The sequence below is a fragment of the Ochotona curzoniae genome, unplaced genomic scaffold, assembly GCF_017591425.1.
Source record: "Ochotona curzoniae isolate NIBS_2020 unplaced genomic scaffold, NIBS_Ocur_1.0 contig_523, whole genome shotgun sequence".
Taxonomy (NCBI): domain Eukaryota; kingdom Metazoa; phylum Chordata; class Mammalia; order Lagomorpha; family Ochotonidae; genus Ochotona; species Ochotona curzoniae.
This window is the reverse complement of record NW_024466459.1, coordinates 12,449,394-12,464,568: the sequence shown is the minus strand read 5'-3', so window position 1 is coordinate 12,464,568 and position 15,175 is coordinate 12,449,394. Positions and strand designations below refer to the sequence as shown.

The 15,175-nt window shown below is 52.3% G+C and overlaps 1 protein-coding gene across 4 annotated transcripts in view; it reads right to left on the bottom strand.

Moving 5' to 3' along the window:
- TBCD (tubulin folding cofactor D) overlaps nucleotides 1-15,175 on the bottom strand; it is a 133,487-nt gene that overhangs the window by 101,719 nt on the left and 16,593 nt on the right. For 3 of the 4 annotated variants that reach the window (XM_040989881.1, XM_040989883.1, XM_040989882.1), the window contains exon 7: nucleotides 6,495-6,627. In XM_040989881.1, coding sequence (XP_040845815.1) covers nucleotides 6,495-6,627 — 133 coding nt within the window. Of the gene's footprint in view, nucleotides 1-6,494; nucleotides 6,628-11,285; nucleotides 11,357-15,175 lie in introns of those variants that run through there. The other variant, XM_040989884.1, reaches the window with a different exon arrangement.

The window sequence follows — 15,175 nt, the reverse complement described above, 5'->3', positions numbered from 1 at the left end:
GGCCACAGGCAGGGAGCTGGATGGGAAGTGGAGCAGCCAGGACATGAATTGGTGCCCTATGGGATCCCAGTGGATGCAAGGTGAGGACTTCAGCTACTAGGCTTCTGTGCCAGGCTACACTTATTTCAATTTCTAATAATCCTCAGGTAAAAATTACCATTTGTCAAAAAAGTCAACAAATGCCAAGAAGCACTGATGACATCTCTCCCACCCACCTGCCTTAGTGGCAAATGAAAAATGAAGACACACAACCCTTGCCCCAGAGAACCTGGGGACAAGCTGGACTAAAAGAACACGTGGAACTCCCTGGCCCACAGCCCACGGGCCCAAGGCAACAGGAGAGCCTCACCACACGGGGCGGCAGGCAGGGACCCTAATGTGCAAGATGGGCACTGAGAAGCAGCTAGTCTACCTGAGATTGGAGACACAAGCCTGGCACTGTCCCTGCACCAGGTAGGAGCTGGCCTACGTGACTGTCCAGGCTCACTGAGCAGCAGCTCCATGAGGGAGAGAATGCCAGAGCCATGCCAACATCTCTGGGGACACATGGAGGGGTACAGGATGCAGAAGGGCCTTGAGGCAGCCTGAGCAACACTGACACAACAGAACAAGCCTGGAGGCCAAAATTGAGCACAATTGAGATCCCTCACAAGGCACACAGGCAAAGCAGAGCCCCCATTCAGAGACAGAGCCCCTCACTGCACACACTGGCTCTGCCCATGTGGCACTCACGGCCCTGAAGAAGGGGCCAGATTTAGGAGCAGCTATGGTGGTGCAGCAAGCGGCAGAGAAGGCCCAAGTGCCAATAGAGGACAGGACGGCACTGCAGCATGAGGACAGAGACAGGGCAGAGATGGCAGCAAAGAGGGCAGGGACGAGTATCTGACAGCAGAAGACACATCTGAGAGCCAGTTCCACACAGGCAGGCCTGGAGAGCAGGAGCAGCAGTCCCTGTATGCAGGGCTGAGGAGGAACATGTGGAATACAGGCAGGCTGGGACATGTGTGTCCTGACCTAGACAGCAGCCTTGGAACCAAGTACAACAGTCAGGTGCACGGCACAAGGCACAGCCAGGGTACCTGCTGAGGTGGGCCGGAGCCTTGGGAACACACTAAACACACGGAGACAGGAAGGGGCAGGAGTATGGGCTGTGAGAGGCCTCAGGTCACCTACAGCAAAGGACATGTGCCAGGGAGAACAGGGGACACTGGCCAGCAGCTCAGAGCAGGTCCCACTTAGCAGGGTGAGGCCTGTGACTCACCAAGGTCCTTCCCCCAGGCCTTGTGGCCCTTCCAGGGGCTTCTGCTGAGTCCTGCGAGCAGGACGCGCCCGCAGCCAGACCTCAGCAGGCACAAGACTCTCCCAAGGCGTCAGCAGACCACACTGAGTTACAGGAAATAAAGGCAGTTTCTGAGTGGACTCCAAGTGCACAGGCCCACACGGCTCCTCCCAGACTCCCTTTGCCCACAGCCACTCCGGACGTTGTGTCCCCAGCATCACAGAGGAGTGCTGTCCCTGGACGGTGGGTCCCCCGGCCAGGCTGAGCCCCAGGCACAGGTGACTGCTGTGTTCCGAAGGATCCCGCAGGGCAGGAAGTTAAAGCACACCTAGGCGAGGTGCGTTGGCCACTGCTCCGACTCCTTTTCCATCTTCAAAGTGCACGACAGGCACTAATTAGCCTCCACACCACCCTCTGAGGTAAGAGGTTTGCTATTTCCTCCAGGTGGGGTGCGTGGGCCAAGGGCTTCACCTCTGCCTCAGGTCACAGGGCTGCCAAAGCACACCCGGGGCAAAGGCCCACATCAGGAGCCTCCCCTGGTGCCAGCCCCAAGCCAAGAGCAGAGCTGGGGACACTCGAGTCCAGCCCTGCATTTCCGGGCCTCCCGCCCAGCCACTGACGGCCAAGTCGAGGGACGCTTGAGCAAGGCCACCTGAAGCCTTTCTATGCAAAGAAACACCTGTTGGCAAAACATGGCGTGGCTTCAGTGCCCCTCCACACAGGTGCCTCATACAACAGGTGCTGGTACCCACTGGCTTTCCTGGGGTTTGTGGCTGTTGTACTTTTAATAAGACTTTTGCTTTTGTCAAAGATCATAATTATTTTCAAAAACCATTGTGGGGTCCAGCACAGTAGCCTGTGGCTAAAGTCCTCACCCTGCACACACTGGAAACACATATGGTATTGTGTCCCAGCTGCCCCGCTTCCCATCCAGCTCCCTGCCTGTGGCCCGGGAAAGCAGAGGACGGCCCAAGGCCTTGGGACCCTGCACCTGCATGCGAGACTCGGAAAGAAGTTCCTGGCTCCTGGCTTTGCATCAGTGCAGCACGGGCCACTACGGTCACTTGGGGAGGGAATCATCAGACGGAAGATCTTCCTCTCTGACTCTCCTTCTCTGTGTATAGCTGAATTTGCAGTAAGAATTGAAAAAAAAGAAGAAAAAAGAAAACCAGCATCGTGAAGGAGACATGGGCCCCCTCTCACACGGCATACCCACCCGTGCCCAGCCACCCCAAGCAGTGGAAGCTGCCCACTCCCTCACTTCGGCAGGAACACACAGAAGGAACCCATTTCCCACAGCCATCCACCTGCAAACCTGAGTGACAAACGCAGCTCAGCTACCAACGAGCAGGCAGAAACAGAACACGTGAGGCCATGCCCAACTTTCCTCATAGCTTTTTCTTCCTCGGATGTCCTCAATTTGAACTAATCCAAATATATAAAAGTGAAATTGAACTACACGTACTTGAACAACTGGAAGCAGGGGCCCAGACCCCCCAGTGAAATGAAGCTTCCCCCCCACAGGAGTTAAGGATCAGCTCTACCAGAGAACTACGCTTGGAGGGAAAGAAAAATCAAGTGCCAGTTTCGATTGTACTTGTTACGAGTTCACCTGTTTCGCTTAGCCCACACTAATGAACAGGTGGATAAAAACGAAGCCAAGTGCATCAAAGGAAACAGATGAAATCCCAAAGCTCCAGACACCTGCAGGTTTCGTCATGCACAGCAGGACACCCAACCCTCCGCCTTCAGGTCTGACGAGCCCATGGCGAAACCACTCCACCCGCTCAGCACCTCACACCACTTCCTGCTGCCAAGGCACCTGGACCCGGGCAAACCGACCCTTCCAACACACATCAGAGAGCAGGGCGCACGACCCCCGAGACTGCAGGAGGCTCTGGGTGGGACTGCCTGGAGTCAGGAGTCAGGAAGCCCCACCAGGGCGGCTGCCCTGCGGCAGTATTAATCACTCACTTCCCAGGATCATAGCAGCTGCGTCAGACCATTGCTCACTCTCGCTCAGGGCAAAGCTCTCAATGGCTCTGAGGCACTGCTGCCAAGCTGCCCGAGTGCCCAGCCCCCCTGCCAGCCCGTGCCCAGCTCAGCTCTGGAGGTTTCTGAGAAACCTCTAAGACCTCAGGAGGAAGGGACAAGACAGAACTCGTGCTGACAAGCGACTGAAGGATCCTCAGCCACTCCATGGCTAGCAGTCGGCTCGGCCGATGGCACCTGGAGTGCCACAAACGTCCCTCTCCAGATGGGGACAGTTGAGAGATTAGCCACACAGTGCCCAAAAGAAAAGACAAAGGAAAAAAACAGCTGTGGGCAAAGCGCTTGCAGAACGAGACACACAGTGGCAGCCATGACCTCCGACCCGGACACCAGAATGCTGGCCAAGAAGCACCACTGAGCCCTCGAGCAATGTGAAATGAGTGGCGCAGCCAGGCACGGGCCGCACAGGTTGCCCCTGGCTCCAAGCAGTCCGCCGGTTCCAGTGGTAGACACAGACAGGGGACCCTTGGAGCTGGTCACTGCCCACAGAATCCAGGAAGGACACAGGCCCCCGCCCTCCGAGGCAGCCCCACATCCCGGGCGGGGGGAACCCCGACCCTGCAGGCCACTGTGGAGCAAAAGGCCCCAACTACGTCAGGTCAGACCTTCGACTCCTCCTGACTTTTACTCGGACCAAAAAAATTAAGAAGCCACTTACACCCAAACCTTCTCATTAAGCGTCTCCACCCATTGTGCTTCACTACAATTACCCAGAACACAAATCCCCGAGGATCCAGAACTAAGGGCACCACCTATGCCCACAGGTCCTCCCCCGACACCAGCTGCCCTCACGGTCAATCCCCACCTGCAATGGCCTCCATGCGGCTCCGTGCCCACACAGAGCTGGGACGACAGTACAGACAAAACCTGGCCTCACAGCCCCCAAGCACACAGCACGTGCTGGCACAGTTCATCAACAGGACCGGCTGGCACATGGCTGCCCATAAACTTACAAGAGTTCAAAGACACGAAGAGTTATTCTTATGAAAAGGTTAAAAAAAAAAACTTGAGGGATTGGCGCAATAGCCTAGTGACTAAAGTCCTTGTCCATATGGGCACTGGTTCTAATCCTGGCTGCCCCACTTCCCATCCAGCTCCCTGCCTGTGGCCTGGGAAAGCAGTCGAGGATGGCCCAAAGCCTTGGGACCCTGCACCCGCGTGGGAGACCTGGAAGAGGTTCCTGGCTCCTGGCTTCGGATCGGCGCAGCACCAGCCATTGCAGCCACTTGGGGAGTGAACCACAGGACAGAAGATCTTCCTCTCTGTCTCTCCTTCTCTCTGTATATCTGCTTTTCCAATAAAAATAAATAAGACTTTAAAAAATTTATTAAATGCCCAAGAAATTAAAACCTTAAATTGAAACAAAAGTTTATACATGAAAGTTCAAGCCAAACTGTTCACAACAGCCTAAAGCAAATGAAATGGACCCTGAAAGCATTAGGCACTGTGAGGAAGGCTAGGCAATCGCAGGCCACAGCTGTGAGACTGCACGCACACACACACACACATACACGGAACATGCTCGGAGGCCACAGCTGTGTGACTATACACACACACACACACACACACACACACACACACACACGGAACACACTCGCAGGCCACAGCTGTATCACTGCATGCACTCTGTCTCTGTCTGTCTCTGTCTCTGTCTCTGTCTCTCTCTCTCACACACACACACACACACACACACACACGGAACACCCTCACAGGCCACAGCTGTGTGACTACACACACACACACACACGGAGCACCCTCACAGGCCACAGCTGTATCACTGCATGCACTCTGTCTGTCTCTGTCTCTCTCTCACACACACACACACACACATACTCTCACACGGAGTACCCTTGCAGGCCACAGCTGTCTGATCTCTCACACACACACACACACACACACACACACACACACACACACACACGGAACACCCTCACAGGCCACAGCTGTGTGACTACACACACACACACACAGAGCACCCTCACAGGCCACAGCTGTATCACTGCATGCACTCTGTCTCTGTCTGTCTCTGTCTGTCTCTGTCTCTCTCACACACACACACACACACACACACATACTCTCACACGGAGTACCCTTGCAGGCCACAGCTGTCTGATCTCACACACACACACACACACTTTCTTACATGGAACACCCTAGCAGGCCACAGCTGTGTGATTCCACACACATGGAATGCCCTCACCTGGCAGACCCAGAGCCTGGAGGGGTACAGAGCATCCTGGGGAGTAATGTCACCTTTATGTGGCAAACCGAGGCATGGAAGAAACAGATGCAACCTTGGCAGAGCAGGGTTTAGGGTCTATTTTGTCTTCCTCTCTCTAACAGGCTGGAAAACACCCTCATCCTTGGAGAAGAAAGAAAAGCTGCTCGGAACATCTCAGTTCCCACCAGGAGAACACTCAAGGGGGCTGCGGAGTGCAAGGTGGGCTCCCTCCCAGCTCCTCCCACAGTTTGTCCAGCGCCCACCAGACACCTGACACAGCATCACACCTGGTAGCCTCCCAAGAGCCCACTCTCCTCACTGGTCAGAGACAAACATGAGAACTGATCTCATGCAAACTCTCACCCACAACTCAGCAGAAGAGAAGAAAGCACTGCGCCGGCAACCAAGAGTCCCGTAGGCTGCTTGCTTCTGGTCTGCTGACCCAGAAACTCCATGGCCTCTGCCACCACGCCTCCCCTTCTGCAATCTCAATCCCAGTCTGTCCTCAAGAGCACAAGAAATGAGACACATGCAGCAGGAGAACAGGGACACCACAGCAGCTGGGAGTGGGTACAGGTCTGCATTTAAGCAGGAGTCAAACTTGCCAAGCCTGAGGACCTGGACAAAATCAAACTCAAACCTTGCGCCTCACCTTACTGGGTCTGATGCACAAGACACTCCTGCCAGGACAATGCTGCCCCCTCCAGGCGACACACCTTCACCAGCATCAGTGCAGTGCCAGCCCTGGGTTAAGGTGGAGCCCCAGGCAGCTTGGAAAAAACTGTTTCCAACCCCACCAGAGTCACCAGCTCAAACCACTCTCCAGCCACTTCCCATCAGGGCTCACCAGCTCCAATTACTTCATAGAGCAAGCTGCAGTCCAGCATGCTCCCTGGCTTGCTGCCTCCGGAGCTCTGGAAGCCGTGCCTGGACAGTGCTTACCAGGGCCTGCAGCATCCCATCCATGGCGATGACACCCTCGATGGTATGGAAGGAGGAGCCAGCCAGGGTGCATAGGCTCCAGTCCAGGAAGCCGGCCATCTTCTTCTGAGTGACATCTGGTCGTGTGATGAACCTGGCAGAAGGAAAGCAATGTGCAGGTCACCAAATCCTTCCACCACCTGACACGAGAGACCAGCCACCCCAAGTCCTATCTGTATCCAGTCATTCTCCACCAGTCACAGCCCAGGCCACACACCCCCAAAGCTGGAAGCTCACCCCTATCTCCTCTAGCCACCTTTACCTGTCCCCACCCCAACCAAGGAGCCCATGGCCACTTCACACAATCTCCTTCCACAACTCAAGACATGTGACCCAAACAGCCTAGCACCAGAGGCAAGTCCCAGCCCTGCCAACCTCAGGGACCTCCCACAACATTCACCACCCTTCCACTTCACAGCATGAAACTGTTCCACCCAATGGACCTCCCCCCTGGATCCCAGCCTCACACCACCTTCCCATGCAAAATCAACCTCAGGCCCTCAGCTGACACACACGGCCCTCAGCTGACACACATATGGCCCTCAGCTGACACACATAGCCCTCAGCTGACACACACACACAGCCCTCAACTGACACACATAGCCCTTAGCTGACACACACAAAGAACTAGCACACACAGTCCTCAGCTGACACACACACATACATCCTCAGGTGACACACATACACACAGCCCTCAGCTGACACCCATAGCCCTCAGCTGACACACACAGCCCTCAGCTGACACACAAGGGCCTTAGTTGACACACACACACAGCCCTCAGCTGACACACCCATGGCCCTCAGCAGACACACATAGCCCTCAATAGACACACACACACACACACACACACAACCCTCAGCTCACACACACAACCCTCAGCTGACACACACAGCCCTCAGCTCTCACACACACACACGGCCCTTAGCTGACACACACAGCCCTTCGACTACAGCCTGGTCCTTCTTTCTGCTTCAGCAGCTCCCAGGACACTCCTCTTGCTGGGTCTCAGGGACTGAAACTGGCTGTGCAACAGGAAGCAGGCAAGGTACCTCCCACTCTGTCCCCTGCCAGGATATCACAAAGGAAACACTAAGTGATGAGCAGGAAGGGCTACAGTTCAAGGGGGCCTACACTGTGGCATGGCGAGTTAAGCAGCACCCTGCAAGACAAGCACCCTATATGGGCACCAGTTAGAGTCCTAGATACACCACTTTCAATCCAGCTCCCTGCTAACGCACCTGGAAAAGCAACGGAAGACAGCCCAGGTGTTTGGGCCCCTACACCCAAGTGGGAGACTCAGGTTTTGTTTGTTTCAGCCTGGCCTAGCCCCAGCTGTTGTGGCCACTTGAGCAGGAAATCACTAGTGAAGTACTGCTCGCTCACTCTCACTCTTCCTAACCCCACCTTGCAATTCAATCTTGGGGAAAATAAAAAAGGCAAGGAAGGCCCTAGCAGGAAGGAGTTCTCAGGGGACAGCGAGAGTCACAGCCCAGGAGGAAAGACGCTGAGAAACAGAGGAGACTGGTCGGCAGTAGCAGAGCAGAGGGGGGAAGGGGCAGAACCCCAGCCTGCAGCCCCAACCTCGTCCTCCTCAGGCCCGACTATACTCCTAGGATCCCCTTGCAGAGGAGGGAAGTGGTCCACGGGCTTTTCCTGAAGGCAGTGGCCTCCTGCAAAGGGAGGCATCCACTCTCCTTACTATGTCCTTGACCTGACTTGGAGCTTCATCACGCTGTCCACTCAGACCTACAACGGCTCCATTAGCACAGCATGGACAGCCACTGACCACAGGGAAGCACAGTGCCAGGTGGAAATGGGCAACTGCACTTTTCACCTGCTCCTCAACAGTAAGGCCCTACGCATCTTGGCCACCATCCCCAGGAACTGGCAATGGCAGCACCTTGGCACCGGCTCCACATACTGTGGGTGGAATTGTGCCAGACCCAGGCTCCATCAGAGAAGCTCTGCAGCAACCCCTGGCACCTCCAGAGTGAACTGTGCGGGGTCCCTCTCAGTTCTCAGGATGCTCTTGACCCGAGATGAGGGTGTTCGCCTGGAAATCCACCCCACCTCTCCCAGTCAATCTTCATGATGCTGGGAAAGGACAGGTGTGTGCCCTCGCCCTGGAAATCTGTGGGCCTGAGAGAACCTGGCAATGCCACCTCACATCTGCACCCCAGCACAATGACCACACTGACATGTCTGGTGCTGAGGACTCAAGGCAGTGCAGACTGCCTCAGATCCACAGTCTGAATCTAACTTGAGACCCTGGCAGGTACCGTAGCCAGAGAGGGGCACAGCACGGGAGGCTGAGCCATCAGTGAAGGACATGTCAGCTGCACAGGCCATCGTTTCTAACCTTTCTGGAAATCTGCACCCTGAGGACACCACACCAGCCTGCCTCTCCCATGTACCTGCAACACGCAGAAATCACACACACAACAGGATGGGATGCTGTCAACCAACTCAAACAGGGACTGCAGCTGTGGTGTGAGCGTTATGCCACTGTCTGTGACACCAGCTTCAGCTAGAGTGCTGGCTCAAGGCCCAGCTGCTCCGCTCCAACCCACCGTTGTGCTGACACACCTGGGAAAGCAGCAGAGCAAATCCCAAGTGCTTGGGTCCCTGACACCAATGGAGGAGACCAGATGGAACTCCAGGTTCCTGGCTTCAGCATAACCCAGACCAGTTATGGCAGCCATCTGGAAAGTGAACAAGACAATGCGTGGATGGGTGAAAGGATGGAGGGATGAGTCGATCAAAGTCTGCCTCTCTCTCTCTCTCTCTCTCTCTCTCTCTCTCTATATATATATATATATATATATATACCTCTTTCTCTACGTAATTCTGCCTTTTAAATAAATATATTTCTAGACAAATACATCAAATCACACAAGGTCAGCACTGAACTACAGCAGAGGCTTAAGTTTCTTGTAGAAGATTAAAGCGCTCCCTGCTTATGGCCTGGGAAAACAGCAGAAAATGGACCAAAAGCACCCATGTGGGAGACCTGGAAGAAGCTCCTGGCTTGGGCCTGGTGCGGCAGGGTAGCAGTTAAAGTCCTCAGCCTGAATGCACCGGGATCCCATATGGGCACCGGTTCTAATCCCAGCTGCCCCACTTCCATCCAGCTTCCTGCCTGTGGCTTGGGAAAGCAGTCGAGGACGGCGCAAAGCCTTAGGACCCTGTACCCAAATGGGAGACCCCAAAGAAGCTCCTGATTTCAGATTGGCTAAGTTCCAGCCACTGTGGCTGCTTGGGGAGTGAATCATTAGATGGAAGATCCTCCTCTCTGCCTCTCTTCCTCTCTCTCTCTCTCTATATATATATACATATATATATACATATACATATATATACGACTTTGCAATAAAAATAAATAAATCTTTTTAAAATTCTTCATTCAAAAAGAAAAGCAGAGAGACTCAAGATCACAGAATAGTGTAAGGACATGTACAAACAGACTCAATCATTAGCCAGAGTGAAGCAGAGAGGGCATCTGGAGCCTGACGGACATGGCAAAAGAGCAGAGACAACAGTGTGATGTTGCAGGGACCAGCTATCTCTGTGGCAGTCAGCAAGAGGTGACCTGAGCTCCACCAGTAGGCAGGTGGGAAGGAGAGTTCACTGGGAGCTCAGCAGGTGAATCCAGGCAAAGAACTACCCATCCTGATTGGTTTGATTCAACCAGGAGCAAAGGAAGAACAGCAGATCCTAAACAGGCTGTGCAGGAACAGGGTGGTTTTCACAGCCCAGATCCCCACCACAGCTGCATCGGGCACCATTTTGTATAGGGATACAAAGGCTTTGGGACAGGGCTGTTTATGCACTAGGCTGGGAGCAAACTCATTTCCAACTCAGTGCATTGCACTGACGTGGCATCCTGCAGGTTCCATTCAAAATAGGTGTGGGTAGCCCCCAGACCTAACAGCCAGCAGATCCAGACTCTACCAGTGCCACATCCGGCACCATTCTATACAGTGTGGCAAAGGCTGAGATTGGAGGGACAACAGTGAGCTGCGCATACACTAAGTCAGGAATGAACTCACTAAGCTCAGTGCATTGCACTGGTCCCACACGGAAAATAAGACTGACTTTGGTTCCAGCACTATCAGCACCACCAGCACCTTAGCTATGTAGGACACCTGGTGTCTCCCCAATCCTGGGCCCAATCGAGCCAGTGGGAGGAAGGTTGTACAGACAACGGTCCAGCCTCAGCACAGTATCACAGGAAGTGGAGACTGGTGAGTCAGCAGCTGGAGCTACGGAGACCATGGTGGAAGTCTAATATAAGAACCCAGATCTGGAACTCGCTGGAGGGAGTGGCACGAGTGACTGCAAACAGAGAGCTTTGGACTGTAGACCTGTGGGTGACAGAGCTTAGAAACCTGCCCCAAGGAGAATAATCTGATGATAACCAGAAGTACAATGACCAAGAGCTAAAGAACAGACACAGGTACAATGAACATTACTGAACACTCCCCCGCAAAGGATCAAAACCCTATGCCAATCTCAGAGTTAACTGAGGAAAACATCAAGGAATGGGGGACACAGAACTCCGAAAACTCATTTCTAAGCAACAATAAGCAGCATACACAGGAGTTCAAAGAATTTAAGAAATACATCACATAGGAAATAGCAACACTGATACAAAATCAAGCTGAACTATTGGAAATGAAGGACACAATAGAGCAAATTAAAAATTCCGTGGAAAGTCTCCATAATAGAATGAATAAAGCAGTAGAAAGAACCTCAGAGTTGGAATATATTTCTTGTCACAATGGTGAAACAATCAGAAAGCTGGAACTAGAGCTGAATCAACCTTAAAAAAAAAAAAAGTATCCAAGAATTAAGAGACACTATTAAAAAGATAAATATACAAAATATGGGAGTTCCAGAAGGTGCAGAAAGAGAAGCTGGGCTTAAAAATGTTTTTAACTAAATAATAAAGGAAAACTTCCCTAATCTGAAGAACTGGGAAACAGAAGACAGGAGGGGCACAGAACTCCCAACAGGTTGACCAAAAACAATCTTCACCAAGACACACGATAATCAAGCTCTCTTCAATCGAACATAAAGAAAAGATCCTTAAATGTGCACATGAAAAAATCAATTGACCTATAGAGGAATGGCAATCAGACTCACACCAGACCTCTCACAGGAAACACTACAGGCCACGAGAGAATAGAGTGACATATTCCAGATTCTAAAAGGAAAAAATTGTTGGCCCCAGGATAACATACTAAGCAAAGCTTTCCTTTGTCTTTCACAATGAAATAAAAGTTTTCCACAGCAAAGAAAAGCTCAAATATGCCTCTTCCAGACCCACCCTACAAATGATACTTCAAGATATTCTCTTGACAGATAAAAGGAATAGCACCCACCAAAACCAAAGGCAAATATGAAGAACATCCCAGTAAAATAATAGCAAAAGACTAAACAATGAACAACCCATTGCTAAAATGACAGGACTAAAATTACCAACTATTCATATTAACCCTGAATATAAATGGCTTAAACTCAATCAAATGTCACAGATTAGTAGACTGGATTAAAAAAACAAAACTCATCTATCCTTGGGATGGCGAGACTGGCAGCAATTCAGAACTGTTGAATTATCAAAACCACTTGGGTGGTGCCCTTGGAGCATGCCCCACATCGGGAACCTGAGATGGGTAGGAGGCTGGGTGGGGCTTCTCCCTTTATCTCCCCCTTCCTTCAGATACAGAAAAAGAAAAAAAACCTACAGGAGACACATCTCACTAACAAAGATCAGCAGAAACTATATCTCATAGATTTTGATGTTCCTGTTTTAATTTCCATTTCTTCAAAAGTTTTTTTTTTTTCATATTATTCACGGACTCATAGGTCATACTGTAGCATCATTTTCTTCAAGAAGGTTCTTGATTTTCATTTCTTCAGCGTCACATTAGTCATTCAGTAGCATGTTACTTAACTTCATGTGTGGTAAATTTCTATTTTCCTTCTTGTTGCTGATTTTGTTTTGTGGCTTTTAAGGGGATGTATAGTAGCTGTGTAATGGAGACTATCATATGCATCTCTACTTCCAGATCAAAGATGGACTCCCAACGAAATTGTTAAATATATCTTGACAACAGGATGCTGGACTGTCTGCCACTGTCTGTGCCTACAATGATAGATTTATGACTGCTATGAAGAACTATACTACAGTAATAATATAGGGGAACTCAGTGAGGGGAGGAGAGGATTTGAGCAAGGGGTAAGGAAAATATGGAACTGTATCATAAAATAATTTTTTTTAAGTAAAAGACCAGTAACTGCCTGGGGCAATACAGCATCCCACAGCATTCCCCGAGAGAACTCGCCCCAACAGGGAGGAAAGGAGCCACCAGTAGACAGTCACAGTAAGGGGTGTACAACAGCTAACACAGGACAGAGGCAGGATACACCAGGGCCCATCTTCCAACATGGCTCCCGAGCACCACCTGGTGGCGCCGTCCCGGTATCCTGTGACCCAGACACAAGAATGACTGCCCACACAGCTCGCATGGAGTGGTCATTCAGAGCTCCCTGTGCATCCTCAACTCTGTAACCATACAGAGAGGACAAAACACAACACACACTGACTCATGCTTTCCTCCTCCTAATTGTTCAACTTTTTTACAAGGAATGTACTATTTCCACGATTTGTCTTTTTACTTAGAAAAAAAAGAGTGCAGCCAGCAAGAGCACCTGGCTTCTGCCAGCAGGGGCGTGGGGACCTGGGGGCTTGTGCCTGTGCAGGCAGAGCTTGATCCCGGGTGCAGTGGGGGCTTGGGGGAGGGGAGAGTCCTAGGTTAGCATGCTGGCATGGTGTGCTGAGGACTGTGCTTGGGGTCTAGGGTGGGAGTAACCTTACCTTGGGGTAAGGTTCCAGGCCATCACACATGCCAGAGGATGGAGTCTGGGAACCCGTCTATGAGCCTGGGTCCCTGACGGGCAGGCAGAACTCCAGACCAGCCAGCCACCCCACTGATAGACTGGACTTGGGAACCCTCGTGCTCCTGGGCACAGGGACTGTGGATTGCTCAGGGAAGGGGGTATGAAGATGTGTGGGAGCGAGGACCACTGAGGGAGTTCGTTGAAGGCAAGGAATGACACTTCTAGGGGACTTCCACTGGCAAGGCCACTGTAGCTGCAAGTGAGGGGGAGGGAAGCTGGAGGAGCTTTCTGAGCCAGACCAATACATCTGCCCATGTGGGAGACCCGAGTTTGGCTAGCTAGTGCCAAACACCAGCCACCAGCACACACTAAAACTACGTCAGGGGGGGCCTGGCTGGCAGGGATAGACCATAGTGCCCACCAGTGTCAGTACAGGGGATGGGTAACATTAGGTTGGGCCATGACACTAACCAGCATGTGAGAGAACCAGGACTTGGGGCAGATCCTATGGGAACTGCAATATCTGCTGCTACGCTTAAGAGGGTAGTGACAGGCTGAGCAAGCAGGTCCTGGGTTGGGAACAGGCCAGGCTGGTCCAAGACGCAGCATCCATAGGCGCACCCAAGAATAGGTATGGGGTGGACTGGGCCATAACACTCACCAGTATACACAGAGGCCAAGACAGAGGTAAGGGCCGAGCACTCACTGGTGAATGTGAGAGCCAGAATGGGGGCCGCAAACTGGGCTGGATGTGACTACAGTTTATCTCAGCATGGGTGTGGACTGGTTCTGGGGTGTACTGAGCTAGGCTCCAGCACCCTAGTACTCATGAGAGCTAAGATAGGTATAATGTTGGGGGCATTGACAATTTCCTGCCCTGTGATTGGCCCTTTGCCCTGATTAGTGTGCCTTGGTGATCTTTAAGCTGATTGGATAGGATTGACATATAAGCCAGGGGCTTTTTGGGAAGGGACTTCTGCGTAACGGAATTAACGGACATAACGGTTTTAACGGAAGGTCTGAATAAAGTGCCTCTGAGATGCTCTCCAGTGTCGGGTGATTTCTTCCGTGGGACGGGAGACCCCAATAGTATAAGACAAGCTGGGCTAGGTCTCTGCACCTGCTGATCCACGTGAAAGCTGGGTCTGAAGGTGGACCAGAGGTGGTTGGTCTGTAGCATCCAATAGTGAGAGCCTGAATGGGTATGAGCCGGTCAGACAAGGCCACTGTTACTGCCAGGAAAGGAAGTGAGCCAAGTCAGGCTGGACCAAGAACCCACTGGTACGTGTGAGATCTGCTACTGTGGGGTGATTCGATGGAGGAGCTTGGGGAACTTGTCTGTCAGCATGCAGTCCCTGCAGGTGAGCACAAGAACCAAGGCTGGAGCAGCCCAGACCAGGCCAGGTTACAGTGCCCGTCAGGATACATGTAGGTCACATGTGAGGGCAGACCAGACTGGCCCAGTTCATAACACCCACTGGCAGATCTGAGAACCAGGACAGGCCGGGTTGGGCCACAACACCAGCCAGTTCACATTAGGGCCATGACTGGGGCCGTCCAGCCTGGGCTAGGCCATAGCACTGCTGGAACTGGGGGCAGACTGGGCCAGACGAGCGTACATCAGCCACCAGCAAGTGCCGAGGTGAGGCAGACCATGCTAGACTGAGCTGCAGCTCCCACCAGCACACGCAACACTCAGGGGGTGGAAGGTAAGCCCAATGCAGTAAGGGACAGCAGG